Source organism: Equus asinus, chromosome 20 (assembly GCF_041296235.1).
Source record: "Equus asinus isolate D_3611 breed Donkey chromosome 20, EquAss-T2T_v2, whole genome shotgun sequence".
NCBI lineage: Eukaryota > Metazoa > Chordata > Mammalia > Perissodactyla > Equidae > Equus > Equus asinus.
Genome location: NC_091809.1, coordinates 39,008,653 through 39,036,168, shown reverse-complemented (window position 1 = coordinate 39,036,168; position 27,516 = coordinate 39,008,653). Strand labels below are relative to the sequence as shown.

General features: G+C 40.1%; 1 protein-coding gene and 1 long non-coding RNA gene across 14 annotated transcripts in view; one reads left to right on the top strand and one right to left on the bottom strand.

Moving 5' to 3' along the window:
* Positions 1-47: 47 nt before the first annotated feature.
* Positions 48-26,858, top strand: LOC106835947 (uncharacterized). Its single transcript, XR_006517043.2, has 4 exons — positions 48-117; positions 10,144-10,265; positions 25,827-26,028; positions 26,258-26,858. It is a non-coding gene; the product is annotated as an uncharacterized lncRNA (long non-coding RNA).
* The window catches only part of MSANTD2 (Myb/SANT DNA binding domain containing 2), a 30,352-nt gene continuing 6,855 nt past the window's right edge, over positions 4,020-27,516 (bottom strand). For 2 of the 13 annotated variants that reach the window (XR_011495637.1, XM_044753728.2), the window contains exons 2-5: positions 15,034-15,123; positions 11,049-11,148; positions 9,409-9,469; positions 4,020-5,554 (exon numbers count right to left, since the gene is read on the bottom strand). Coding sequence is in view for 7 of the 13 variants with exons in the window: in XM_044753728.2 (XP_044609663.1) it covers positions 4,702-5,554; positions 9,409-9,469; positions 11,049-11,124 (990 nt within the window). In the remaining 6 variants the exon portion in view is untranslated. Of the gene's footprint in view, positions 5,555-9,408; positions 9,470-11,048; positions 11,305-14,932; positions 15,124-25,494; positions 25,542-26,562; positions 26,636-27,516 lie in introns of those variants that run through there. The other 11 variants (XR_011495635.1, XR_011495636.1, XR_011495634.1 and 8 more) reach the window with 11 other exon arrangements.

Here is a 27,516-nt window from a genome sequence, read left to right as displayed (position 1 = left end):
GAGGTCGCCGTCCTCTCGGGCGGAGTGCGCGGGTGACCTGCCGCGGGGGGGCGCTCCTAGCGCTCCGACGGCCGGATCTTGGGGCCTCTACCGGGTCAGGACGTAGGGTGGGGCCGGGTAAGTCGTGGCGCCCTGCGGCAAGGGGAAAACAGAAGGGTCCTGAACCGTCACACTGCGGCCATACCCTTCCCCCTCGGCCAGTGTGGGGTAGGAAAGAGGACTAGGAAGGGAAGGAGGTTTGGGGATTATCCGACGTGCAGGGGCCACCCGCACCACTGACCCCGTAAACGGCTGGAGCTCTGGCCCGACTAACTGGTTCCGAGCTTGGGGGTAAGGCGTCCTCGGCCTAACCCGGGCGGCCTTCCTGGAGGAAGGGGAGAACCGCGTTTTCCCGGGCCCACTGGGACTCCTCAGTGCGGGGGGAGGAGCGGCAGGAAGGGGCCAGAGTACCGGCCGCGCGGGTCCCGTTCTGCTGTCCGAAACCGCCGCTTTCCCAGTGCCAGGCGCGGGCTGGGCCCCGGGAACCCGGCCGCAGGAGCTCGTCGGGGGAGAGTTAGGGCCACGGCCGCCTCCGCCCAGCCCCGCACGCGCCCCCCGCCCGAGGCTGCCCGGAGGAGGCCTGGGGCCGCACCGCGCCGGCGGAGAGGCGGGCTCTCGGCAGGTTCTCCGAAACTCCCTAAAACCCAGGCCCGAGGGTCACCCGGGTCTTGTGCCTCACACCCCGAGCAGGTAACAGACTGGCACAAGGAAGCCCCGGGAGCTGAGCGGGAAACTGAGGAAACACAAGCCTTGTTCCCAGCTCCTCGCCTCTGAAAAGAAGGGCTTAAATATAGGTCTTAGGCTGCCTGGGGAGGAGGGGGCGGCTGCGGGAAGGTAGACTGGACACAGTCCCTCCATTTCTTTATCCCCTGTATCTTCGCTGCCTCCCATCCCTCCTCAGGCCCGCTCTGATCCTTTAATTCCCGGCTCTAGATCTCGTTCGCTGTGAATTTAATTTAACGACCCCACCCCCGCCCGCCTCCCCAGCCATTCAGTCAAAAGGCCCCTCTGCGCCCTCTGGCGGCCGCGGCTCCCCTACAGAAAGGCACGCACCTGTTCTTGCCTCTGGGTCCAACAGCCAAAATCAAGATGCTTCAAACATCCGGGGCCAGCTCAACCACCGAGCAAAGGTCGCCCAGGGCAGAACGCATAACCAGTAACTCCTGGCGCTGTCTGCTCTGGGTGGCAGTTGACTGGGAAGAAAAGCAACCAGGCCTCCTGGATTCCATTTATTCCACACAGTTATGCTCTTAACATTGTGTCCTTTGTGCCTGCACTGCACAAGGTCTTTTTCTACACATTGCCCCACAGACCCTCTCAGCTGCTTCTTCCTAGTGTGACCTGCCTGGCTGCTCTTCAAATACCTACCAGGCAGTGGCTTTGAGAAATGCCTACGCAAACGCCAGACTGCTCATGCAAACCCTGGAATCTAATACTTGGCAGCTCAGTGGCAGCAAAGGCAACAGAAATAGGTAACTGCCCAGGGACCTACAAACCTGGAATTGTCAAGTAGATTGTGGGTGAGTGTCTGGGGTGGGGGGCTATTGGTTTGGTTTTTCTATTCTATCTAAATTTTTCTTGACTTTAGTCTACATTGCAAACTACCTCTTGTAAACATCCCTTTGCTTCCAGACCAGAGTACAGTCACCCCAAATAAGTAATTCCTTCCAAGAAATGCAGTGCAAAGCCTTCTAGTTGTACCTCCCAGGAACACAAAAGCACTACACAGGCTGTGCTCATCCTAGCGAGTGCTACATAGGGTAGAGCCTCAACATTCACTCTGTAGCTAACTTTTCCTTCAGAATTTGGATCCCAAATAATTTGCAACATCGGAAGGAAAGCTGCAACCAAACATCTGTAGGCAGTGACTGTCTCCATGTGACACAGGGGCAGTCCCTTCACTGTCACTGCCCTCACCCCAATCAAAGAACTTTCCAGACTGTCTCCTATTTAATCACTTTTTTCTTCTGACCCTGAGGCAGTCAAGTGCTAGAAGTTACCAGAGCAGCTCTACTACTTTCTGAAAGTTTTTGCTAAGATGAATTTTAGGGTGCATATTGCTCTCCACCCCTGTGTAAAATCAGCATGTTGGCACAGGTGCTCTGTGAGTGACCTGGGAACTGCTTGCATAAACATGCTGCGTGCAAGAACTAAGTCCAGAGTTTCATGTGTTAAGAGACTCGCAGGTCACTAGATTTCTTCCAATCAACCTCATCTTTTATCTCTAAAGTATTTTCTAATGCTGATTCTTACATTTGAATAGCGTCTCCATCCCCCTTCAATCAGTTATAAGGCTTCATTAAGGTCTAAATACTCCACTTTTTGATTTTAGCAATGCTCATATAGTTATCTGACAGGCTGCTGTCCTCTTTTCTAGATTGTTCTAGCCAAAGAGACAGGATATTCAGTATCAGCAAGCTACTTTCTTTCCAAGTCTCCATTTCCCAAAGCTCAGCTTTGTCCTCTTGCCCCTTCCCCTCAGCCACCCCAAGCCAAATGGTGAAAACACATAGTGGGTCCGTCTCTGCCATCTTCTCCGTGCTGCTCATGGTGGTCTAGCAGTGCCCCATTCTCAGTAATGTTAGGTAGATCCAAAACATCCTCCCTCAGTGCTCCCCAAGTGCTCTGCCCCAGCTAAGTGGGAGAGAGAAAAAATGCATGAAGCATGGAGGAAGATAGGCACGGATGTTAGCTCAGGGCCAGTCTTCCTCAGCAAAAAGAGGAGGATTGGCAGCAGTTAGCTCAGGGTTAATCTTCCTCAAAAAAAATAAAGAAAGAAAAAATGCATAAAGCATAATGTTAGTTCTGGGGTTGGTCAGTGGCAAAGGTTGGGGATGCCATGTAGTACTCCTGGTAATAATGCTTTTTTTCTGCAGCACTTAGCACTGAATACTATGAGATTATTGCTACAAGATGGTCAATGGAGCCTCAGCCTTTAGGTCTGTAATTCCAAGTTCCAAAAAAGAGCAAATTCATGAGAATTTCCTAAGGCCCATGCCTACAGACTGTGCCCAGGGAGATGAGGAACTACACTCAAACATTCCAGAATATCAATACTCTCCCTGAACAAGCACTCACGTTTAGCAGCTCACATCAGAAAACAGCCAACTCTATAAACCTAGACTGAAATGACATTAATAACAGTTACCCATGGATTATAAGCTCTTTTGCCACTAGAAAAATAAATAAGCAGCAACCAACCAAGCGATATCAGAATGAAAACAATCACTGAACTGATTTGAGACCATTCAGGTTGCAGGACAGAAAAAAACGTGTTTTTTTTTTTTTTTTACCAATATGCAATTTTATCTTCAAAAATGTAGAAAAATGGGGAGAATTATAGCTCTTACCTGGATTTTCAGTCCATTTAAAGTAGAGCACCTGAGAGATGTTGGGGGATCATGGAAGATAAATAACCAATCAATCAAGGCCCTGCCACGAGACCAAAGTGATCCTTGACTACCCTCCTAGTAGGCTGGTTCTTAGCCAGGAGTACTAACCTCTAAGTGGAATGCTAGTTGACCCAGAGAAATCTCTGAAAGATCTAAACGTGATGGTTACTTTCCCAATGGAGTGATACCTTACAATGTCCTATCCTATGGATCATTTAAAAAAATTTGGGGGGTCTTCTCTCCTTTTTCATGGGCAGCATGATGACATCAATTCTCCACTTGGACCCCTTGAGAGAGATGCCCCTGATTACTGAGTGTAAAGATGAGGACTGAAAGTCTCTTACAAATTCATGTACTTAGAGTCAGAAGGAATATCCTAGTGGTTTTCAAAAAAGAAATACTAAATGAAATGTCCAATGACATCTGGAATTCTGACAAGAAATACTGACATTGGTTAGTGGGATACAAAGAGCGAAAGGCACTGAAACATCCTGCTGTTTGTTCTGTTCATTCTTAGCAGCAAAGTCAGAGCACAGCCCCCATTGCCAGTGTGACTACAACTCTGCTACGAAAAGCTCAACTAGGACGCCAAGAGGCCAGGAATTCCTTTAATTTGTTTTTTTTTAAAAAAGTTTAAATGGCAACACAACCATAAAGTTGGTACATCACAGAAACAAAGGTCTTCGCAGGCAACACTGATTGGGAATAGCAAAACACTTGGTTGGTGAAAAAAATGAAACTAAATTATATACAATAGTAGCTAAGGGTGATATTGAAAAACAGTCTTCTTTACTGTGACTCAAGATTTAACTTGCCATTATCTATTGCTTATTTATTCAGGGTTGTAAATAATACTTATATAGAGACATAGAGATGTGTAAAAATGAAACATTGTGAAAAAAATACAATTTTTCAATTTCATATGAAACTCAAAGTATAAGTTTTGTCCAATATGGAATGTACCTACATTTGTTTATATCAGGGCTCTAAAATCCATTTAAAAATTGGTTTTTGTTTTTAAAAAAGAAACAGCTGACCCACCATGCAAGTTCGCTGTATATCTTGCTTGCTCAAAATGAGCATTTTCAGGTGAGGTCTGTTTTTTCTGCCCAGAGTCTACTATGATTCCTTAGAAGGTGTACTGGCCCAATCGTGGAAAGAATTTCCATGAAGAGTCTGATGGCAGCATCTGAATGAAGGACAGTCTGGGTAATGAGAAGTGAGTAGAGAAGAGGGAGGTAAGAGCCCAAATCCTTATGAAGGATGACATTCAGTTGTTAAATTTTAAGGGGTATCCAATGGCTTTTTCCAGGCATTCAACCAAAGAGCCAGCGGAAAGAAAATCCCTCTCTACTTCTACAAATTTGATATAGATGGATTTGGGGGAAACTCCAGGATCCACAATACAGTTCTGAGACAAAAACCCATTAATACCAACCCAATCTTTGCTGAAGGTTTTGGTATTTGCTTGGAAATGTAAAAATAAGCATTGCTGCAGAGTCCTGACCTCAGCAATCCCGAGGTAGCAATAGATAATTCGGGTGGGTTCTATTTCCACCTGTAATGAGGCTTGTGCTGAGAGGGTTTCCAAGTCAATCCGGCCCTCCTTTCCGGCGTCCAGGGAACGTCGCTCCATGTGGGGTGAGGGGGGCCTCTCGATACATTCTTCATAGCCAATGGCATAAAGGCCTGGGCTTTTGGGAATGCCTCCTGGCAATAAATATTGAACAACATTGCCACCCGTTGGTTTGGAGTGGGCAATGGGTATCCAGTCAATTTCCATGTGCAGCTCCAGGCACCTAGCTTCACTAATAGTGATCTCTAAAAATTTGTAGTAGACATTTTTCCAGTTCATTTTCTGCACTCGGGTCATAATGATACGTCCCTCAGGCTTCTCGGAGTTGAAGTACTCCCGGAGTCGCTTGCCAAGGGGTACCTGGGAGCTGATCTCAGCATAATGGTAACGGATATCCTCTTTCCAACGGGTGTTATAACCAATTCCAAAAATGGCCAGTTTATTAGAAAGATGAAGCCTTGAAAAGTCTGTCCAGCTCTGAAATAGTTCCCATTTCAACTGTACTGATTCCAAAATCTGTACAATATTCTGCATGATGTCTCTCTTCCTAGAAAGAGAAATAAAAGTCAAATTCCTCAGGTGTCTAGATCAGCACTGTTCAACAGAACTTTCTGCAATGATGGACATGTTCTATATCTGAGCTGTCCAACGTGGTAGCCATTAGCAGTTAAAATGTGGCTAGTGTGAGGTATTAAATTTTTAATTATATTTAACTTAAAATTACATTTAAATAGCCACATGCGACTGGTGGCTACCATATTGGACAGCACAGGTCTAGATAATCATAGTGCTAAAATCTGAGAAACACTCACCCCTAGGAATTGTCTAGGAATTAATGATAAACTGCTTTCCATGACTTGTATAGTCTGGCTGTATTAAACTTAGTAACTATTGATCATAAGATGCAAGTGAAGGATGCTACATTCAGAAGGGTATCCAGTATCACTTAAAATAATGAATAGCTTAATTTTTAACCTGGAAGTTCAATAATTTGGGCCCATAGATGCTTACTGTAGGAAAATATAAAACTGATTATGACTCATGCCTTGATACAAAAACAAAATAACATTTTCTTCTATTTGTCTGAAAATCATTACTACTCCCAAACTTAAAAAAGAACTGTCAGTTTGGCACAGATTGAAGATCTGAGAATTCAGATGGAAAGGTCCATATCAGGCTTACGTTTTAAGAGAGAAAAATTCAAGATAATGAATTGAGACTGTTCTAGAAAATATTTTATAAAGGGAAGCAAAAGTATAGAAAGTATTTCAATTTTGATTTGGATAGTTAACAGTAAGACAAAAAAGACAGGAAAATTCTTGTTTCACATGCAGCTTAACTCTCAATTATAACTGATACTTCATGATTCATATATATAAGGATATGTAATTACAAGTTTGTTTCAGGTATGGCTAATCTTTGATACTGGAGGATTGAAGTTTGTTAAATATTAATTAAACGATTATACTCTACATCAATCATAGGTTTAAACTGCAAAAATACTCAACTACCACATTCACATACAATCAGACATAGGCAAGAAAAGAGGGTGTACATGCTGGTTCGCTAACAGCTTCTTGGGAGGAGACAGATCCTTAAAACTTTCCTAGTAAATTCTCATACCTTCCGGTGGAAGCGCCTTTGGAACAAACTAGGGAATCTTCCCCAGAGTCATTCTCAGCCTTCCTCTCACTGTTCTTGACTGTTTGTGAGATGACAAACAGCTAATATTTTGTTATCAGCTGCTTCTTGGAACCAAAGACTGCCCTGGATTCATCCCCAACCCTTTAGTTTCTCTCGAAAGCTTCTCCAGTATCAGAGTGGCCATCTAGATGACATCACTGCATTCCTGGCGAACTGTTCCTCTTCTCGGGGTACACAAAGGCACTCGATGACCACTCTTCTTATATTTAGATTGTGGTGCTGGTGAGGCTAAGACAGAGGACCACATTTCTGCAGAAGTCTATGCTTTACAGAAAAACTACCTTTCATAGCCACCATCTTTCCTCATCCTCCTGTGAAATACTTCAAGGAGGACTAGGCTAAGGAGCTGGGATGGAGGGCAGAAATGTTTGTTTTACTCCCTGATGTATCCTGATGCCTGACTACAGCAGGTACTTGATAAATAAGTGGTGACTCTTCTTCATGGATGAAGGATGGTATATGTCACTACAGGGTATGTCCGCTAATTCAGGCTAATCCCACCTACAACTACAGAGTAAGAAAATCCAATGCCCAAATGAAGTTATTTTATTCAGCACTGTCAAAGCCCTAATTCATCAATAAGGAACAGTTCTGAGGAAACTGTTGCATTGGAAAATAAATTTCCTATTAGGAACCTCTCTAAAATCTGTCACCCTGTGAGCTGAAACCTGGAGAAGAGGCAGCACAGGCTGAAGATTTTTGTAGAGCCTGCTCTGCTGATCTGATCGCAGCCTGAAGCTCCCTGGGCTCAAGACTCGTATCAGCTTTTCGAAGCCATAGAGCACAGTGAGAACTAGGCCCAGTTATTTAAATGGTTCCTGAAAACCGTATGCTGTATTTCCTCATTTCTCAAGTTCCAACCACAAGAAAAGTTCAGGCGGTTTTCGGTTGGTAACACGAACTCTGTGAAGTTTGAGTTCATCCCCAGTTACATCAACTGGGCCTCTCCTGTGGGTGCCCAGGGGTTAAAGGGAGAGATGGGTCATTTCAGTGAAAGAAACAACAAATTCTTTGAAGAATACGGGTTTGAAGGTATGGACTTGTAATAACTTTTTTGTTCTTGTGAGGAAGACTGGCCCTGAGCTGACATCTGTTGCCAATCTTTGTCTTTTTTTGCTTGAGGAAGACTGTCCCTGAGCTAACATCTGTACCAATCTTCCTCCACTTTGTATGTGGGACGCCACCACAGCATGGCTTGATGAGCGGTGTGCAGGTCCACACCCAGGATCTGAACTCATGAACCCTGGGCCACTGAAGCAGAGAATGTAAACCTAACCACTACGCCAGCAGGCTGGCCCCTGTAATAACTCATTTTTAAAAATACTTGTCAAACTTGTCAGTTTCCCTTCCTTTGGGACATTTTGATGTCACAATTTTAAAAGAGACCCAGCTCCCAACAAGTGATGGCCTCAAACTTACTGATTTGAATGATAAACTTCTTTTTTGAGGAGTGGGAAATAGTTATAATTTTGGGGAACAATTCTCGATCCCTAAATTTTCACCCTCTCCCCTGACATGGAATCAGCTGACAGTGGGAATTCTTTGGTTTCAAAGAGATATTCTGAAAAAGGCAAAGGGCTGGTGGTGGTGGTTTGCTGAATGAAAACAACTAATATTTCTGCATTGTATTGCTTGTCATCTATCACAGGCCTTTCCAACTTGCCTCTTCCTCTCTACTTTCCTTCCACTCTCTCTTAAACATCGAGATCACATGTGTGGAATGAAGTATACAAGAGCAACTGGGGTTATGAATACTACAAGGTTACCAGCTAAAAAAAAAAAGCTGTTTTTCACTTTACCCCTAAATTTTTTTTTTCCCCTGAGGAAGATCAGCCCTGAGCTAACATCTGCTGCCAATCCTCCTCTTGCTGAGGAAGACTGGCCCCGAGCTAACATCCATGCCCATCTTCCTCTACTTTATACGTGGGCCGCCTACCACAGGTAGGCTTCCCAAGCGATGCCATGTCCACACCTAGGATCCGAACCAGCAAACCTGGGGCCACCAAAGTGGAACATGTGCACTTAATCGCTGCACCACTGGGCCGGCCCCTAAATTTATCTTTTAATATATTCTCTTCAGTAATTAAATTTAATCAGGGACTTACTTAAAGTTATTTAAAAGAACCGCAAACACACTATCACTGGTAACTCAGAGAACTGTGATGTTCTTACAAAAGAGTAATGTTGAACTGTTGGGGGAAGATCAGGTGATATGAGTCAGTGGAAAGACCCTGGCCCTGGACTTCCGTAGTCTTTCCTCCAGCAACTGCTTCCTTTTCTAAATGTATAAATGGGTCATCAAAGAGCTTGCTTTTTAATTCCAAAAACGTAATATTATAAGGAATTTAAGTGTCCCTTTGGCCCTCCGGTCATTTCACCTAACTGCAGATAAACTCAGGGGCCTGTAGCTCATCTTTGTATCTTATTTAAACATCCAGATATCCACATTCACACACAGGCAAACACTATAAACAGGCTTATTTTCATGTAACACATTTATTTCTTCTTGTTATATACATTTTAGACTAACCACTAGAAAACTTAAGCTAAGAAGATGAGAATGACTAGACGTGCTCCCTGAGTGGCATGGCTCTAACTCCCACAGCATGTCTAATTACAGCAATGACTTCTGGACCTTCCCAATGGTCATTAAACTCTGATAAATACACTCTGTAGAAAAGTGAAGTATCTACTTACTGTGCTTCTTCAGAAGACTCTTGTTTTATTTTTAATGTTCTCTTTGTGACAGGTATATCATCTGAAAAGCAAAGTTTTTTGAAACAAGTTATATTTTCCTAAGTGGTGGCACACATTTATGTAGACAAGTAATGTTTACTGTTCATTCCATACTTTCCAACGTGAGGCCGTAATTCTAGTGTCAAACCTTGTCCAATGCCAGACTTATAAATATTACTCTCATATAATGAGATGCATACATTTATATGCACAATCAGAAACAAGCTCTACAAGTATAAAATTCTTCAAGGTCACCAGCGGATTTCTAGCTGGGAGCTTAAAGCTTAATTTCACTGCAAACATGGGTTTTTAAAGGAACAAGAATGAAAATAATTCTGTCCTATTTAGGTTTTCTATGTAGGTTTTACAGAGCAAATATTCCCCCCAAATCAGGATCAATATACTCCGCGTGTTATTTTTTTCCCAAGTTTGGGTAACTTAACTCTCTACGGTTAAAACCAGAGTTAAGGGATGCCAATGTAATTTAGACCTTATTACTGTTTTGAAATTAATAGGCAGTGATCACTGAGCATCTGTCCTTTTTATTCTTCCAGTCTTTAAGTCTGTCTCTTATATTGTGTTAGCCTTACAGTTTTATAGCCTCTTTCTTCTGTCTCTCTCCCAATATTTGAGATTCTTTTTTAAAACAGCAGTCCTAAGAAATATTACCTTTTAATCCTTTTTCTCTGTCATCAGGAATTCTATAAATTCTGCCCATGGACATTATCTTAAGCTAAGGAAGCACATTTACAGTGCCAGTCCTACTTATTCCTTGGAGGTTGCCTGAGTACCTCCCTGGGGACCCAGAACATCTACTGGTAAGTGAGCACTGTCATACACTTGCTATTAATGCACAGTGACCGCAGCAGACACTTGATTCGTACTTCCAAATTATGAAAATCAAAAGTGGAGCATTTACTGCACAAAGAAACAAAAAAACAAGCACATATGCCCTCTTAATTAAGCCACACAAGTTTAGATTTGATGGCAGGAGTTTTCTTTTCATTTTTAATGCTAAGACTATGCATAAATCATTCCAGCTACTGTTGGGATGGGATCCCTTTTGAGGTTTGAAGGAGTATGATCACTGATAAAATTCAAATACCAGCTCTTAGCAAGATAAACTGAGGCTTCCCTTCATTTTTTGTTCAGAATAAAGTCTGGGGGTACACCTTTTCCAAATCACAAACAGAAAAGAAAAAGTATTTGGAATAAAGGAAGGAAAAGGTAGTTACATCTATAGCAGTTGATCCAAGAGTCAATACTCTCGGCAGTCATTTTAGAACTAGGAGGTGCAGGATATTTAAAATTGCATAGGAGTCTACCTGTCCCTGAGCTTCTTGTGTAGCTCAGAATTAGGAATTCTTCTGAGTCTTTAGGAATTTTGCTGCTACCCAAATCACCAAATGACCAACACCAAGCACTAGTTGACAGTTTAAGGCTAAGCCAAGGACGCCCAAATTGCCCCAAAGACACTGGCTATACGGCTTTTGCTGACAGTGGGAACAGTATCAAAAGATATTTGAGATATTAAGTACTGGTGCATATATAAAGGTACATACACACACACACATAAGTATCATATATATTAGCTTTCTTACCCAATTCCTGATCTGTGGGATAGCCATGGAGCTCCTGACTGTGGTTTCCCCAGTCCTCCTGTGAATACTCCTCCATAGTGCTGCCATCTGACTCCAGCTCCTGGTACAAGCCACTACTGTTAATAAGTACAGGCTGGCAGGGCTGAGCATCCCATCCTCCCTGACCAAACACCTGTTCCAACTGTTCAAATGTGTAACTGCTCTTTCTTTTCCCAACACCATGTTCTTTCACCCGACTGTAACACCTGCGAAGGGTCTAAGACACAAAGTCTTTTGTTATTCCTTTAAAGCTGTACTTCCTCTTCCAGGTACGGACCACAGACATTAATTACTATTAGACAGACACAGACAGACAAACATAGACACATTGTTACAGGAATGCTAGATTTCAAATTCATTATTATATTAGAAAAAAATACTAATTTAGCATTTACTCAAACATGTTATAATTCAAACAATTATTTGGCAATTAATTATCCATTAAACAACAAGAAACATTACAACATTATTGCATGTACCCCATACACATATTTTTATACCCCCACCCCCTTTTAAAAAGAATAAGAAAAAAAAAGAAAACAAGAAATACCAGCCAGCCAATAGGATGCACACCTACCACAGAAGAGAAAGAGCTGCTATTGTGCCCAGAATTTGGAAAAAGTGAGGGGGAGAGAGGACAGAAAGAAGAATTTCCCAAAGCAAAGAATATAACCTTCCTCACTATTGATTAAGAAGGAATACAGGGTAAAAAAAAATTACCTAAACGAATTAGCTAGTAAAACATATTACTTCCATAGTTCATATTCTGTACTAACTCACTCTGTCTTTGGGGAAGTTGCTAAAATTTAAAAGAGGTCAAATCAATAATGCTACCAATTCCCATCCTCAAACGTCAATTATCAAGAAACAATACACTAATACCTACGTCTAAAAATTAGCCAATAATACTAGGCTATTCTGCCAACTCAAACTTCCAGCTAAACAACTCAATAAATGAGGCCAATGATTTCTTTTTTTGAGGGAAAGTGAGGTGGAAGGGTGGTATTTCACTTCTTTTTCTGCTTCATGGCACAGCAAATAAATATCATTATGCAAGTCTGCAGATAAAACCTAGATAATTTTATTATCTTGCACAACCCTTCAATTCTCTTCATGGTCAGCTAATGCATATTTCTGATTATTAGCCCAGTTTCCTTAGTTTATTGGCATATCTTATATGATATTCCAAACACAAATCAAGGACTTAGTCCCAGCTTCCAAATTCAGTTTAGTTACATTCAGTCTCTCTCCTCTGACTCCCTTCTACTTCACTGGGCTTCACTCTGAGAATTTTCTTGAGACAAGACCCTTTCTCCCTGGTAGTTCCAAAACTCAACTGTGCAAAACCAGTTCACCTCATACTTAATTTATACACATTAGCCAGATTACAAATTTCTCCTAAATGTGAAATTACTCTCCAGAAGCCAATATATCACCTTTTCTCACCAAACTAAAACAACTCTTAATAATCTTTATAAAGCCTCCATGAAAGTTCAGTATCTTTAAATCACAGTTGACAAACTACAAGGCACTCTGTCAAATACTCTGCAGATCTGTCCCTTGAGGCCAGAAATCCAGATGGACAAAAAGGAATAATAAAAGCGTAACACATAAGATGATATTCCTCAGACATAAATAATGATTAGAGTCATAAACCATCTTAAAACCAGCCAGCCTACCCCCTGCAGAAGCACCTGCCTCATTCTCCCTTTCTTGAGAACTCTTCTGCTGCCTCAAATGATGCCTTAAAGAACTGAGGTTTCTGATAATACACTCTTTAAACGTGTTCCGTCTTTCTCTTTGTAAAGGACAGTCACAACTATATAACACAGAACTTTCTAGAACAAATCAGAAATGAACTTGGGAAATGTGTCATGGACAACCCTTCCAATGGAAGGCGACAAATGCCTGCAGCAGATCTCATTTGACTTTCTGCATAAATACTCCCCCTTCCCAGTGCCCTCTGCCCTCCTTGCAGGGATAGGAATTTGAATTGCAAACATCCCCTACCAACTTATTTTTATCTCACAATATCTAGTTTCTGCCTCCAAGAACACCCCAACCACTCTTTTCAACTCCTCTAAGGACCATAAATGGAGAGTCCCAGCCATGTCCCTTTCACCCTTCCAAGGCCATAAATGGAGATGGAAACCATGCCACTGCTCACTATGTACTGGCTGCCTAGAGAAAAGTATTCAGCACACAAGAGCCTAGTCGGTTCTGTCACCGAAGGTTATTTCAAAAGTCAAGGAATAAAACTATTGTTCCTTTGAAGAAAGGTGCCACACTTATCAGGATGTGACATAGGCATAAGCAAAGCCACCAACCTTTGACAATATACATGGTGGGAAACCACAGAAAAGATTTACTTTCTTTGAAAGCACCAAATTGAGCTTAAAATTTCACTTGGCTTATGTAATTGTGAATACGGAAACTAGCAATATCTAATGGTTTTAGATATGAAAGAATAGTCAGATGATATATTTTATATTTCATCGAGAAAGCCTAACAGATCTTGCCACCTCTGACTTTGTAATACACTTTAATCGTGTAATATGTTGATATGTAAAATATCTATTAGGGGTCTAAGGAAAAATGTTTGCTAACTCCTAAATCCATATGATAGGAATCTGATGTATTGAAATAATATTAAAAAGATCTCCAAATTGATTTTAACTCTCTCAAGACATAAATATACATAAAAGGTAACTTCTTGGTTCAGTAAAGACCACAGACCTAAGCGAAGGCTGTTTAAATAGGACACATCAACTAAAAAAAAAGGGAAGAACTCAAACATCAGCTTGACTGCTACTATAAGAAACACTGGGATTTAGTTAAACTAGAGGGACTTTAGAAATGGATAAAAAGGACAAGGGAGACCTTCCAATTCTTATCACTCATTATAAATCAGAAAAGGTTACACTTTCCACACTCCAAATGATTAACCAAAGCAAACAATTAAATGATTGTATGACTGTGTTAACAGTCCTAAATAAAGCAACTTTAAAGCCTACTCTCAATCTGAGATTAAGATAATAATGCTCCAGAATCTAGGGAAAACGAAGTCTCATCTCCCGTTTCAGACAGGTTCTTGTTCAAACCCAACAAGAACCTCTATTTAGCTTTCTTGGAGAACCATTTCCTATTCAACACAAAAACCTTGCTTCCCTTCCTTCTTCCTTTACCTCACTCATCTTAGAAATTTATATAACATAAGTTCTAGCATTTTTTTAAAAATTAAGATATTGGGAGGAAAGAATTTGTTTAATATTATTAAAGACTATTCTATTCACAATTAAGAAGAACAATACTTTCCTTATTGTTAGACATTCCCATGGCAAATGAATATTACTGTCTCCTCCCTGGGGAAGAACTATGACATAGTACTATATCTTGAATGAAGTCATAGGGACAGAAGTCAGGAGAGTCCAGATAATCTGGATAGAAGAACTAAAGTATAGGAAACAACTTGACCGGGTGGTCAAATTGGAGGAGTTCATAGGTATTTGATTTGGAAGAAATGCCAAGTGAATGCTTACTAAATCCACCGTGCCAAGTGTGTAATGACTAAGTGTTTAAAAGGCAGAAAACCAGAGAAAAGACTTGAAAGACATCCCATTACCAAAGCAGGGAGAAAAATAAGATGGCTGACAACTGACAATTTATAGACACAGGGAAAGTTTTGCCAAAGTTTAAGATTAGAGTGAAAGGAAATGAGAGAATAAAGATGACATTCATTGTGGATGAATGTAAGGGGGGTCTACGGGGGAGGAGGGCAGGTAAACAAAGGCAGGAGTTTTAGATTGGCAGGATTGGGGGTTTAACGGCAGCAATGCAGAGAAAGACCCAGGATTACAGTACACGTAACATTAAATACAGTGCACAATGCAGCTATCTTGCCAAAGTAAGTAAATCCAGTATTGGGTTGTATAAGCAGAGGAATCACATGTAAGCTATGAAGGTGGCTCTTCCTCTCTATTCAGCACCGGTGAGGCCACAGCTGGAGCACAGCATTCAGTTCTGGGCATCGAACCAGCTACAAGAGAGGGAAATTGTAGAGTTCAGAAAAGGGCAAATAAAATAATGAAAGGCTTGGAAAATAAGATCTATAAGTAGGGCCAGTGGTTTCATCAAAGCCCTTCCTGACATTATATAAGCTACTTCTGGGGTAAAAAGATTTCTTTTGCTTCAGTGTCCTCTAGTCCCTCCTTTGACTTTCGGGAAGTGGGAAGAATTGAATTCTTCCCTGGTATAGCAAAGTAGGAAGCAAACTAAATAAATCATATGGACATATGCCAACAAATTGTGCTACTGGCTCAAGCATTTTCTCAAAATTTGCCCCATTTAACACAGTCATAAAATAATCACCAGGACAAAACCATTGTTCTAACAGAACGGACTGCAGGTGGAACAGGGTATATAATAAAGAGGAATAGAAATAAGGCATAATAGCTATATAAATGTGTTAAGAAAACACTGGCATGATCAGTCTAAGATGTCAGGGGAAAAATGAAGTCACACTGCATGGAGGACAGCTTAGTTACAACAGCAGGAAACAATGTTACAAGAAAAAACAAGCAGTGAAACAGATTTTCAAATGTAGTTGTCAAAATGGCCATACTAGAAATGGATTATATAGTTTATCTCAACCCTCTGCCAACTAAATATGGTGAATTTGAGATCCTTTTAACCCAAATGATTAAATAAAAAATACACTTATTTGCAAACGAAGTCTCAAAAATCATATTTTATATTCCACAAGAGATAGGGAAAATTACACTGGGAGCAAGTCTCCAGTGACTGATTGTTTATTAAAGTGTTAAAAACAATACCTCAGTCTAAGCAGCTGTGTATTGTGAAGCAAAAAAAGTCTTTGTGAAAGAGATCTATTTTCTTCCTTTAAACTATTGTAACTATTACAAACTAGTTGCTCTTAGTTAATTGAGGTGAAAAAACAGAGTCTATTTCAATATCTTTAAGGAAGACTCAAAATTTCTTTAATTAGTTTTATTTTCTTACTGTGAGCACCAAAGGTAGGAAAGAAAAAACCCTGAAAAAGCAGAAATTAAATAAATAAACACATTTCTGCACACAGTAAGAGGGATGTTAAGAATATAGTATAAATTACTCTATATAAACTCTTGACACAGAACTGTAACTAAAGATTAGGAAGTCACCTAAGGCAAAATCCATCTGGGGCCAGCAGAACTTTTAGATTTTCTATATATTAAAATCTGGCAAACTGACTTGCCAATCACCTCAATCCTTTAAAACCAACCAAACAAAAACCCCAAAAATGAAAAAAGACAGCACTTGCTTCACAACACCCCCTCCCCCGCCCAGTTCTTGGAGCTACAGGAAGTTTTGGCAGGTGAAAGATCATTTTATTCTTAAATTTTCCTTTTCCTTTTCCTCTCCACAATAGAGGTTCTTCACTTATTTGAGTCATGGATCCCCTCCCTGGAAAAATGCACATACAAAACTGTTCAATACAATTTCAAAGGGAACAGGAACTCTCTGAAAGGCCCACATAAGAACCTCGAGTGAAAAAACTGCTCTATACCATGAGGTTGTTTATTACATAAAAGAATGTAACAAGTATTAGTCAGAAACCCTAAAATAAGGTGGATTTAATTTGTCTTAGGTTTTACAAGAGATTCTACAGATTGGGACAAGCCAGTCTAAGTACAATTTGTCCAGACTGCTCAATGTCCTGCTCATTGAGATAAAGCAGCATTAGTACTTCCTTTAAGAGGCAAATTAGCCAAATACCCCTGTTTCTTGAAAGGAACAACTTCTATCAGTAAAAGCATAGAAAGATATCAATTTACCCTTCACAAAAATATAGCACTTTTTCCCAACTGCTGGGGAAGAAATCTTTTTCTAAAGTGGCAATTAAGCAATATTAAACAATTCATAAATTATGCTGATTATCTGTTCCAATTGTATCACATAGTACTTGATCAATCATTATCTGATTAACTTATCGATATAGATGCTAGATAAATTACCTAAAGTAACAACTGAGAACAGGGAAATTCACACATCTAGAAACAAGTATAGGAAAGTAAGTCTTGACTACATTCCTTAGTAGTCACAAAGGCTAAGATTTAACATCTTACATTTTAACACTGTCTACAGACTAAAAGGTCTCAGAGGAATAGGCAATGTCTACACTAATTCAATCCTTTTTATTTATTTCTATTTTTGGTGAGGAAGATTGGCTGAGCTAACATCTGTTGCCAATCTTCGATTCTCTTTTTGCTTGAGGAAGATTGTCACTGAGCTAACATCTGTGCTGGTCTTCCTCCATTTTCTATGTGGGACGCTGCCACAGTGTGGCTTGAGGAGCGGTGTGTAGGTCCGCACCCAGGATGCAAACCCACGAACCCAAACCGCCAAAGCGGAGTGCACAAACTTTACCACTACGCCACCGGCTAGCACCACTAATTCAGTCTTTAACCCAATGGGATCAAAGTCTGCTCTATTAATCTGCTGAAACCGTTCATATTATGGTAAGCACTATGTTCTTAATTACTAAGAAGAATGGTCTTCAAACTTTGTCCTTAACTCATTTGACAATCCTGCAGCACTTGATACTATTCATTACCTATCTGTGTCTCTATCTTTGTCAAATATATCTTTAATATAACTTTCTATAAATACTGATTGACAGGAGGGGGTAGAGCTGCCCAAGGCTTTAACGGCGAATAAAGTTCCAACTTTCAAAACATAATAAAAGTTTTGAAAGGAAAAGAACCTTAGAGATTATCTAGTCCAACTTCCTCACTTAAAAAATGAGGAGCCGAGGACCCAAGACAAGTACTTCTTCCAAAGGGATGTGGCATCTAAAAATTACCAAATGCCATTCACAAAGTGTTTCCTAAGGGAGCCATTCCACTAGATTGTAAACTCCATGAGATAGGCATTAGGCCTGTCTTGTTCACTGTTTTCTGAGTCCAGAACAGTGCCTATCATGTTAGGATTGTTCAAAGTATATTTATTAGGTAAATGAATTAAGGTAATTTCGAAGTAGTAAATTACTAGCAAGAAGATCAAATTTTTCTTAGCAAAGAAAATCCGGAAACTCATCATTCAATCACAATAGTGGATTATATTTATAAATCAACGAATCCAAGGTAGGTAGGGCTCCTAAAACCTTTTGAAAAAAGCAGGAGCAGAATAGGGTATAAAACAGATACAGCTACAATTAGCAAAGCAAATTAATTTCTTTGCAACAAAGGAGGCCTAGCTGTAGAGGGCAAGGCTATTTTTAAAACATCTAACCTTGTTACATTTTTCTTTGCAGGGGAGGGGTCACCTGCCAAATGCAACTCTGCAGCCCCACCCAAATTTTAGTATTTCTTATGCCTTACAAACTAAATAAAATATTCAAGAATACAGTTCTGTCAAAAATAGAAAAGGAAAAAGCCTCAATTGTTCCCTGAATTTTAATAGGGTCAAACAGAATGACCACCAGAAACCAAGAGATCTTACCTCTCGGCAGCCTCAGTCTCTGTGGGGACTGTCCAGGGCTGAATCCTATTAGCTGGCACTTCATTCTGAACCTGGCTATCAACGACTCACTTTTCTGTCTATAACTGGTCAGTACTGTCTTCATGAGGGAAAAATTCTTGCAAAGAACAAATAATTCAAGAAATTTTGATTCTCAGTGAGTGTCAATGCCTAAATTTTGTAGGTTCCTCCATGCTAGCAGCTGAAGGTCTTGCCCATTCAGATTAGGAAGAAAAAACCCTCAAGGAGGAGAACACTAATTGTAAAAAAAAAAAAAGAAAAAAAAACCAAAACCCCCACATCTTCCATTGCTCAAGGAACTATATTCATGTGACCATAAAGCCTTTAACCCTACACTGTAGGTAAATCATATGGCTACTCACACAACATCTCATCTTGGCAGTAACATTATAAAAGCCATACCTAGTATGCGTGGTCATGTTTAAGGACTTCTTTGGGATACAAGAATCCTTCTAGACATGGAATCCTCAAGTGCTTCTCTATTTAGTACAAGACAGGTCAAAAAATCAGGGTATACTGAACTACTTAACTATTTCAGACATAAGCAGCAACAGAAATTAGTCATCAAAGATAGATAACACTATTTGCCTAGAACTTCCTCCCCACCTAAAAGGGGAAAACAATCAGTTGTTTGGTAAAGAACTGACTTGGATTAGAGGTTATTTTCATCTGACTCCTACTTCACCTCTCAAGTTGCTACGTTGGCAGCTCTCTCCAATCTTTTTCTCAGTACTTCATAACCTGGGGCACCGTATATGTAGTAACTAAAAAAAACACATTCTAGAGAATTATCTAAAATATTTCTAGGACAGCAGAGCAGAATCATTTATCTTTAAAGCCCTCCCATACAAAAACACCTTGCATTACACACTAATTGTTCCATAATAAACCATGTCTAAAAATTAAGAACTACACATGTATACACACACACACACATTACCAAACAACCTCAAACAGCTTTATTGTTAACAACATTGTATTGCTTACCCAACACAAAGGCACTTTCTTCTATTCATGAGACCAATGCTTAAGAGGGAAACCGCAGGGCAGGTTTTCCCTCCTGAAATTGATGGCCATTTTCTTTCTTTCATATGTTGACCATATGATTCTCTCAGTTTTGCAGTTATTTTCTTACTAAAAACTACCATCTATAATGCAAAGGTAACCTATAATACAGATTTTTTCCATTAGCAAATTTTACATATTTGGTTGTGAAAAAAAGAAATAATCTTGACATCTAGATAAATCATCAAAAAAGTAAGGTTATTAAAAATCCTCCATCAAGATATCTGGGTACAAGCATTAAGTCAAGATTCAGTCAATTGTTAAAAAATGGTAAATACTGAATTACTTCATAAAGTGTGGGTTTTTTTGCATTTACATGGTATAAACTACAGGTCTAAGTGCATGAAAAGAATACACCCTCATATCCTGACACATACCCTTTTATTGAAAAACCTGAAAATAACATGTTTTAAGTTTAAGCATCTGTCCTTGGGAAACTGAATTTATTGAGGAAGTTGTTAGAAAGAAATCCAGGTGATAACACTTTTTATAGCTCATTTGATAGAACTTTTGTATTTTATTCTTACCTTTATGAGGATTGCTAAAAGCAATGGCCACATGAAAAAGTCTGTACCTTTTACAAAAATCAAACATTTTCCATATGCAGCTCAACATCCATGTATGAAGTGAACCACAACGACCATTTCCTCAATGCCTACTGTGCACTGAGATCTGGGTTAGCAGTTTACATTTATTATTCCCAATTTTTACAATAATCCTAAAAGAGAGGGTCTCAGGATACAGACTCTGAGGAGACCGTGTGCAGGTTTACTGGGAAGGGCTCTTGAGAACACCACTTGACAAAGACTGAGCAGGACCGGGCAGAGAAAGTTGAAGACAGACATAGTTGTAGCAAAGCCCTCGGCTAATCCTAAAGGAACTTGGATGACCCCTCAGAGCTGTCCTGAATTGAAGCAAGGGGGCTGTACTTTGTATTTCGGCACTGACCAGTGACTGGCTTCAGGCTGCCACCAGAGAGGGGGCCTAACCTGGGGGTAGACAGCTCCCTTGGGCAAAAGGAAATTCTTGGGAGGAATTCAACCAGAAGCCTCATCAATCAGTGCTCCGGTCAGCTGGGGGGACCATGTCTCTCTCCTGGAGGAGGGGTCTTGGCAGTGCAGCACATATATAGGGAAGGCATGTGGGTATCCCTATTTAACAGAAAAGACAACTAAGAGAAAGTCAACAGCTTATCCAAGCTCACTATCAGAGGATCTTTAAATTCATCTTAGGTTGCAAAAGTAGGATGCTGTATGCTTCTCTTCAGAGACATTGAAAAGCATAGAAAGTCACTGTATTTACCTTTTTGCCATAATTGCTGGGAAATTCATAGCTCATTTTAATATATAGCTGAGGTAACCGTATTTACCTGGGTTACTGCTATACTCCTTGCACTCTCTGACTTCTTATTTTCTGGTTCTATTTTTAGCTTTCTTCACATGCATATACACTTTTTGGTATATTTATATTATATATTATAAAACAGTCTATCTCATCCCCATCACCTCTAAAAAGAAGAGTACCCAAACCATTTAGACATCAGGTGGACAATGGCAGGCATAAGGTAGTGGACATTCCATGGTCTCCTTTGGTAAGCCACATCATTACCTGCTTTTACTGTCAAAAAGTAATTCTACTTTGTAATGTTTCTCCTTACTTCCTTTAAGGGGAGTTGGTAGTCCAATAAATATAATCATTTATATAAAGACTTGAATGGATAACAATGATTATTCTACAACAAAAGCTTTATTTATGTTTCAACATGTTTTAAATTCCTCCTTGGGACTTCCAAATCAATGTTTCTCATTATGTTTATAAACTTAGGACACCATGAATTATCTGCAAGAATTTTTAAAATTTGTGTTTATTTCTATGATAAGAAACATGTATGAGCATAATGATGTCCATCTGGGTGTTGCTCTGTGATTTTAGTATTGCATTTATGACTGTTTATGATCACCCTGTTGCCAAAATATCACTTCAATTGTCAAAATTTAATAAAGGTGGGCTGATGATTCATAAAGGGGCAATATAACCAAGTGGTTAAAAGCATGGAGCCACACTGCTTAATCTAGCTTCACCACCTGCTAGCTTTGTGACATTAGACAAATTAATCTCACTGTGCCTCAATTTCTCCATCTGTAGGGTGAGGCTACTAACAGTACCTCATCACAGATTTGTTGTGTTAAATGAAAAAGTACAAGTAGAGCATTTAAAACAGTGTCCACCTAATAGCTGGAACTCAGTAAATGTTAGCCATTATTATTATTACAAAAATAGTAAGAGTGGCACCATATGGAGAGCAAGCTGCCTTACGTATACAGGTTAGTCCAAGTAGAGAAAAAGTAGCAGCACAGTTTTATCACAAAGCACACAGTAGGAACAACAAATTCAAAAGAACCTCACTGCAGCAGTCAGTATCAGAACCTCCCTTGGAAAGGCAAGTAAGTTTCAGCTAAGCCACATCATCCCATAAAGGAATGCTAGCTTGATTTTTGACTTTTAGTTTTATTAGTACTTAAAGTGTTTTATAAAGTTTTTGTTTGATAACACGTGAGATCTATAAGTAAAAGGAGTTTACACCTACATTTAGGTTTGTTGCATATTTAGTAACATTGTTACATGAACATGTTTTTGCCCACACATTCCTCAAGTTTCAGAAACACCTGGCTACATCATCATAGCTTCTTCAACTTTGTGCTCATATTTCCTCTTTTATAGATAAAAGCCAATCATTTGAGCATTTCCAAAGGTTCAGTCTTGGCAAGAATATGGGGACTAACACCCTAACATATAAATGAAGCCGGGAGAAAGGTTCCCTAACTACAGTCCAGAGTGAGGAGTAGGCCACACTGGCTGGGCTACCTGTTCACAAAAAGCAGGAGGCAGGCAAAACTCAGCATGAATCAAATAAGGAGGAAGAATGACATATATATTTTCTTGGAGTTCAAAAGAACAGAAAGCACATAGATCTCTCATTCCTTTTTTGGCGCATGTAAATTTACAGGAATTAAAATCAGATTCACCATCACTTCTTGAAAAATAACATTTCATGCATATGTGCTTATGCTACAGTGAAGAAGTTAACATTTTTCTCTTGATTTTTTGTCTTAATTTTTTAACGTGGTTTATATTACTTATATAAAGAATATTTTATGCTGTTCTAAAATTGGCACAACTCTGATCTCTCAAAGTCCAACTATTAACCATGTTTCCTAACTTGCATGAGCGAGAAGAGACATTACCTGGTTTTGCTGAAGGCTGAACCTCAGGACCCAGCACAGGGGTGCTCATTATCTAATGACTGAATGAATGCTAACAATGTTGTACTTTGCTGCTTGGTGGGGCAAACCTCAGTGACAAGTGGACATATCACAATAAAAAGGCATACTATAAAATCATGTAAATCATTCTTAATAAAGCAAAGGCAAATGAATTTCTATTTCTTAATTCATAATGAAAGGTAGAAACCTCAAACTTTCTGAGGTCAATAAGGCTGATATCAAGGAATATCATATTTGAGGCTTTTCTTTCTAATTGTGTTAATTGTTTTGAATTACATATTTTATTTATTTAAAAAAATTTTTTTTGGCTGAGCAAGATTTGCCCTGAACTAACATCTATGCCAATCTTCCTCTATTTTGTATGTGGGTTGCCACCACTACATGGCCACCGATGAGTGGTGTAGGTTCACGCACAGGAAACAAACCCAGGCTGCCTAAGCAGAGCACGCCGAACTTAACCACTAGGCCAGGAGAGGCCAGCCCCCTAAATTACATATTTTAAAGATCATATTGTTTTCTACCAAAATCTAAGCTCCTTGAAGGCAGGGGGTTTTTTCAGTTTTGTTCACTGATGTATTCCCAGCACCTAAATCAATGCCTAGCATGCAGAAGCAGCTCAACAGATTTTTGCTGAATGAGTGGATAAATGAATAAAACTTCCTTAAGGTTGTCTATGGCAGTTGAGAGATCAATAAAAGGTTGAGGGACTTTTTGACCTATCATACTCTTCTTTCTAAATCATAAACAAGCTCTTTCCATTTACAGAAAAGCATTTGTAAATTTAAAATAATAATAATAAAAGCAGTTTTTGGTAGATATGAACTTTATTCTGGTTTTATTAATATCAATTACAAACATAGTTGACTTATTTGGATAAATGAAGCAATGTGAAGGTAGATAGTAGAGAAACAATACTGTGAGTTTCAAAAATTCAGGCTATTACAACAAAGCAGTCTTACAAAGGCTGAGAAAATGTAACTAGGAAACATATCTAAGTAAATAACTACCATTCTACTGTATCAATTTATATTGAAGGAAATATTATTTGGAAACTCAAAATATGTAATTTATGAATACAGCCAAGAACACATATATGAAAATGATGGCTGTTATTCCTAAAATGTCTGAGAATAAACAGAGGTTTGTATCTTACTAAAGAATAACAACATGCATCACTAAGTGACAAAATAACACTCACTTGATTAGTGCCAAGAAAAAAAAAGTTTTTCCATTGGCTCTCAAGAACTCTCTTAACTCAAATAGGTAAGAATAATACAGATTAAAACACATGCCTTTTTCCAATATGCAGACATTTTTCAATTATTCAGAACAATTAGACGGGGAAGACTCTGCATAGATTACAAATTCCAGATAATTTGTAACATATGCATATAAGGCACAGATTTATTAAGCATTCATTTTCAACACTGAATAAAGTTTTTGCAATGGTAAATAGTAGGCAGAAGAACACATTGCATGAACCCCAGAACAGAAATAAATAATCACAGCAATCCTAACAATCAGTTGTTTAAAAGTTAAAAGCTCTTTATAGTACTGGTCTTTGTTTTTGAAACTCAAGAAGTTTTTTCTCCCATTTTGAAACATTTGTTAAACATTACACAGATATAACCTTCCAAAAGGGAAAAAAACTCCTATCCCACCTCAACCTAGTGATGTGAGCATCCTTCAGAGTGCCTGTGTGACAATGAACATTTGAAACCTTAGATCTGAATTTTAGTTCTTGCTCTCTGGTAATGTTAGAAAAAAAGAAGGCAGGATCATCATTCCTGAAGACTGGAGAGCAGATCAGAATCCAAGAGTCTGTACAGAGTATATCCTAGAGATAACACAGACACGACTGTCCTAAAATGGTTTTAGCTGGATCTCACTGGGTTCTAGAACCAACTCTAAAAACTTAAGCTATGAACTACTGATGATCTTTGAGGGCCACAACAAAGAATCCTCTGCGTAAATTGGTAGAGAAGTACATAGTGAGTTGTATGACAGGTTAAGATCTAATAAATCCTATAAATTAAAATTTTCAGATTCTCCAAACAGCCCCACTGATTTTGATGTTTCTGAAATCTGTTCTCTTCTCTCTATTTTCACTGCCACTGTTTGGCCTTTTGTCTAGCTTACTGCAAGAAGCCTTTAAGTGATCTTTGTGTTTCCAGTCTTACCCTTTCCAATTCACTGTCCACAGTACAGCCAGTTCTAGAACCTAAGACTAACCCTGTCAACCCTCAGCTTAAAATTCTTTGATGATTGGGACAAAGTCCAAACTCCTTAGCACATCATCTGACCTCCTGCTTTTGTCTCCAAGCCTCATTTCTTACCACTTCCCACCTCCTTTGACTCTCTTCCCTCAAACCCTAGGCTCCAGCTATCTAGAACTATATGGTATAAAACACCTCACCAGAATATCTGAGACATGACCCATTCCAAATTAATGATGTTTCTGGAGTTTTGATACCTTAGTTCTAAAAGAAAAAGAGCACAATGATTGAAAAAAACAATCTCACCTCAGTATCTTCTAATCGTCTTTCATCTACTTGCAGGTTGCCCATTCCTGGGTTGGGAAATCAGTTTTAGTGGGTTGCTGACCACCTTTCTAAACAGTGCAAGTGGGTGATGAAGAGACAATGTATAGGGAACAAGAGCTGTTCTGGTGAAGAGGACCTGGGGCGGTGAGGGGGTGACTAGGAAGACGGGGTGAATGAGGGGCTGGTACAGGTTAGAGGGGATGGGTGCAGGTGAGGGGCATTTGAAGACTGCCAGTTTGGAGGAGGGGGATTAGCTAATCTGCGGGCACAGTGCAGGCAGGTAGTAAGGGGGAGGTGTTCTGCCCCACCAGGTGTTGGCGTACATCAGTGGGACCCTGTCAAACAAACCTGGAGCATCCCTGGTCTACCCCATGCCCTCCCGGAATGTGTCACTGCGGCTGCAGGGCCTCCAGGAGAAAGACTCCGGGTCCTACCTCTGTTCTGTGAACGTGCACGACAGTCAAGGCAAAGAGAGGGGCCATGGCAGCAGAAGTTTAAAACTCAATGTGCTGGGTAAGTGAGAAGCACACCCTCTCCAATATCTCCCCACCCCCATGGGAGGCCAGGCAGGTCTCTCCCAAGTGGCTGATGCAAAGGCTGGAGGAAGGGCAAATGGAGCAACAGAAGGGTATTGTGTGTGGGAGGAGGAGGCTGGGGGGGGGGTCTGTTGGTCCCTTGGGGGTGAGTTTTTTTTTTTTTTTTCCCTTGGGGGTGAGTTTTTAACCAGTCTCCCCTCCCTCAGTTCCTCCAGCTCCTCCATCCTGCCGTCTCCTGGGCGTGCCCCGTGTGGGGACCAACGTGACCCTGAGCTGCCAGTCCCCAAGGAGTAAGCCCGCTGCCCAGTACCAGTGGGAGCGGCCACCCCCATCCCCTCAGGTTTTCTTTGCACCAGTTTTAGGTGAGGGAACTTGTGGAGACAAGTGACACTGTGGCTGGGGTGGGGGAAAGACCAGAGGTACCAGAGAGACTGGGGTGAACAGGGGAGGCGCTGCTGAGAAGTCCTGGGGAGAAGGAGGATGTGGGGAGGGGTGGAGAAAGAGGGCCTACCAGGTGCAGGCATCGTGCTGGGTGCTTCCCGTGCTGTGCTTGTATTACTCAAGAGGCTCTGGAGCCACATAATCTGCGTTCAAATAGAATAGAACATATCAGAGTGTACTGCACATAATTAAGTATAGTGTCATTATGTGGATTAAATAAGTTAATATTTGTAAAGCACTTAGTGCATGGCACACAGTAAGTGTTAGCTATAATCATTATTATTTCGTGAAATTTGTTTCAGTTATATATACATTATGTGAGTACTAGACCACAGGATAAAATCTATTTCTTCTTCTTGTATGTCCAAAAAGATGCATTGCTTTGGTTTTTCTTTCCAGTATGTAAATTAAGAAATGAGATATACAATGGATATTTGCACAACTACAATTCAACATCAAAAAGTTATTTATCAAAACATAGATATAATCTAGAATTATGTCTACAGTTAGTTTAGTTATTCCAAAACTATCTGCTCTGCCCTTTATCTTGGTTCTTTATGACACCACCAACCATTCATTCACAGTCATAGCTTCACCAAATGCCATGCAGTATAGCAAATTGTTCTTCAGTTGAAAGGCATGACTTTTTAAATAGCTGATCATTTAAACTTTCTGGAACAACTGCCGTTAACTGGACACCTCCAGTTTTGGATTCTTGGACAAAATATATTTTACTGTCTTTGAAGTTTGCAACATTCTAGGTTATGCTGCCTCTGGGCTTTTATCCCAACTGCTCATCTATCTCTACTCCCTTCTGCTCAATTCAATGCCACTTCACCTTCAGAATCCACCTCCTGAAAGCCTAAGATGACATGCCCTTCATGTGTGTGCCTGTAGCACGATGAGCTTACCATCAACACAATACACAGACCTTGCTCACGATACTGCAACTGGTGCTTTAGTAGCCTGACTCCTTCAGTGGAAGGTGGACACCTTGACAGTAAATGGTACACTGCTCTATTTA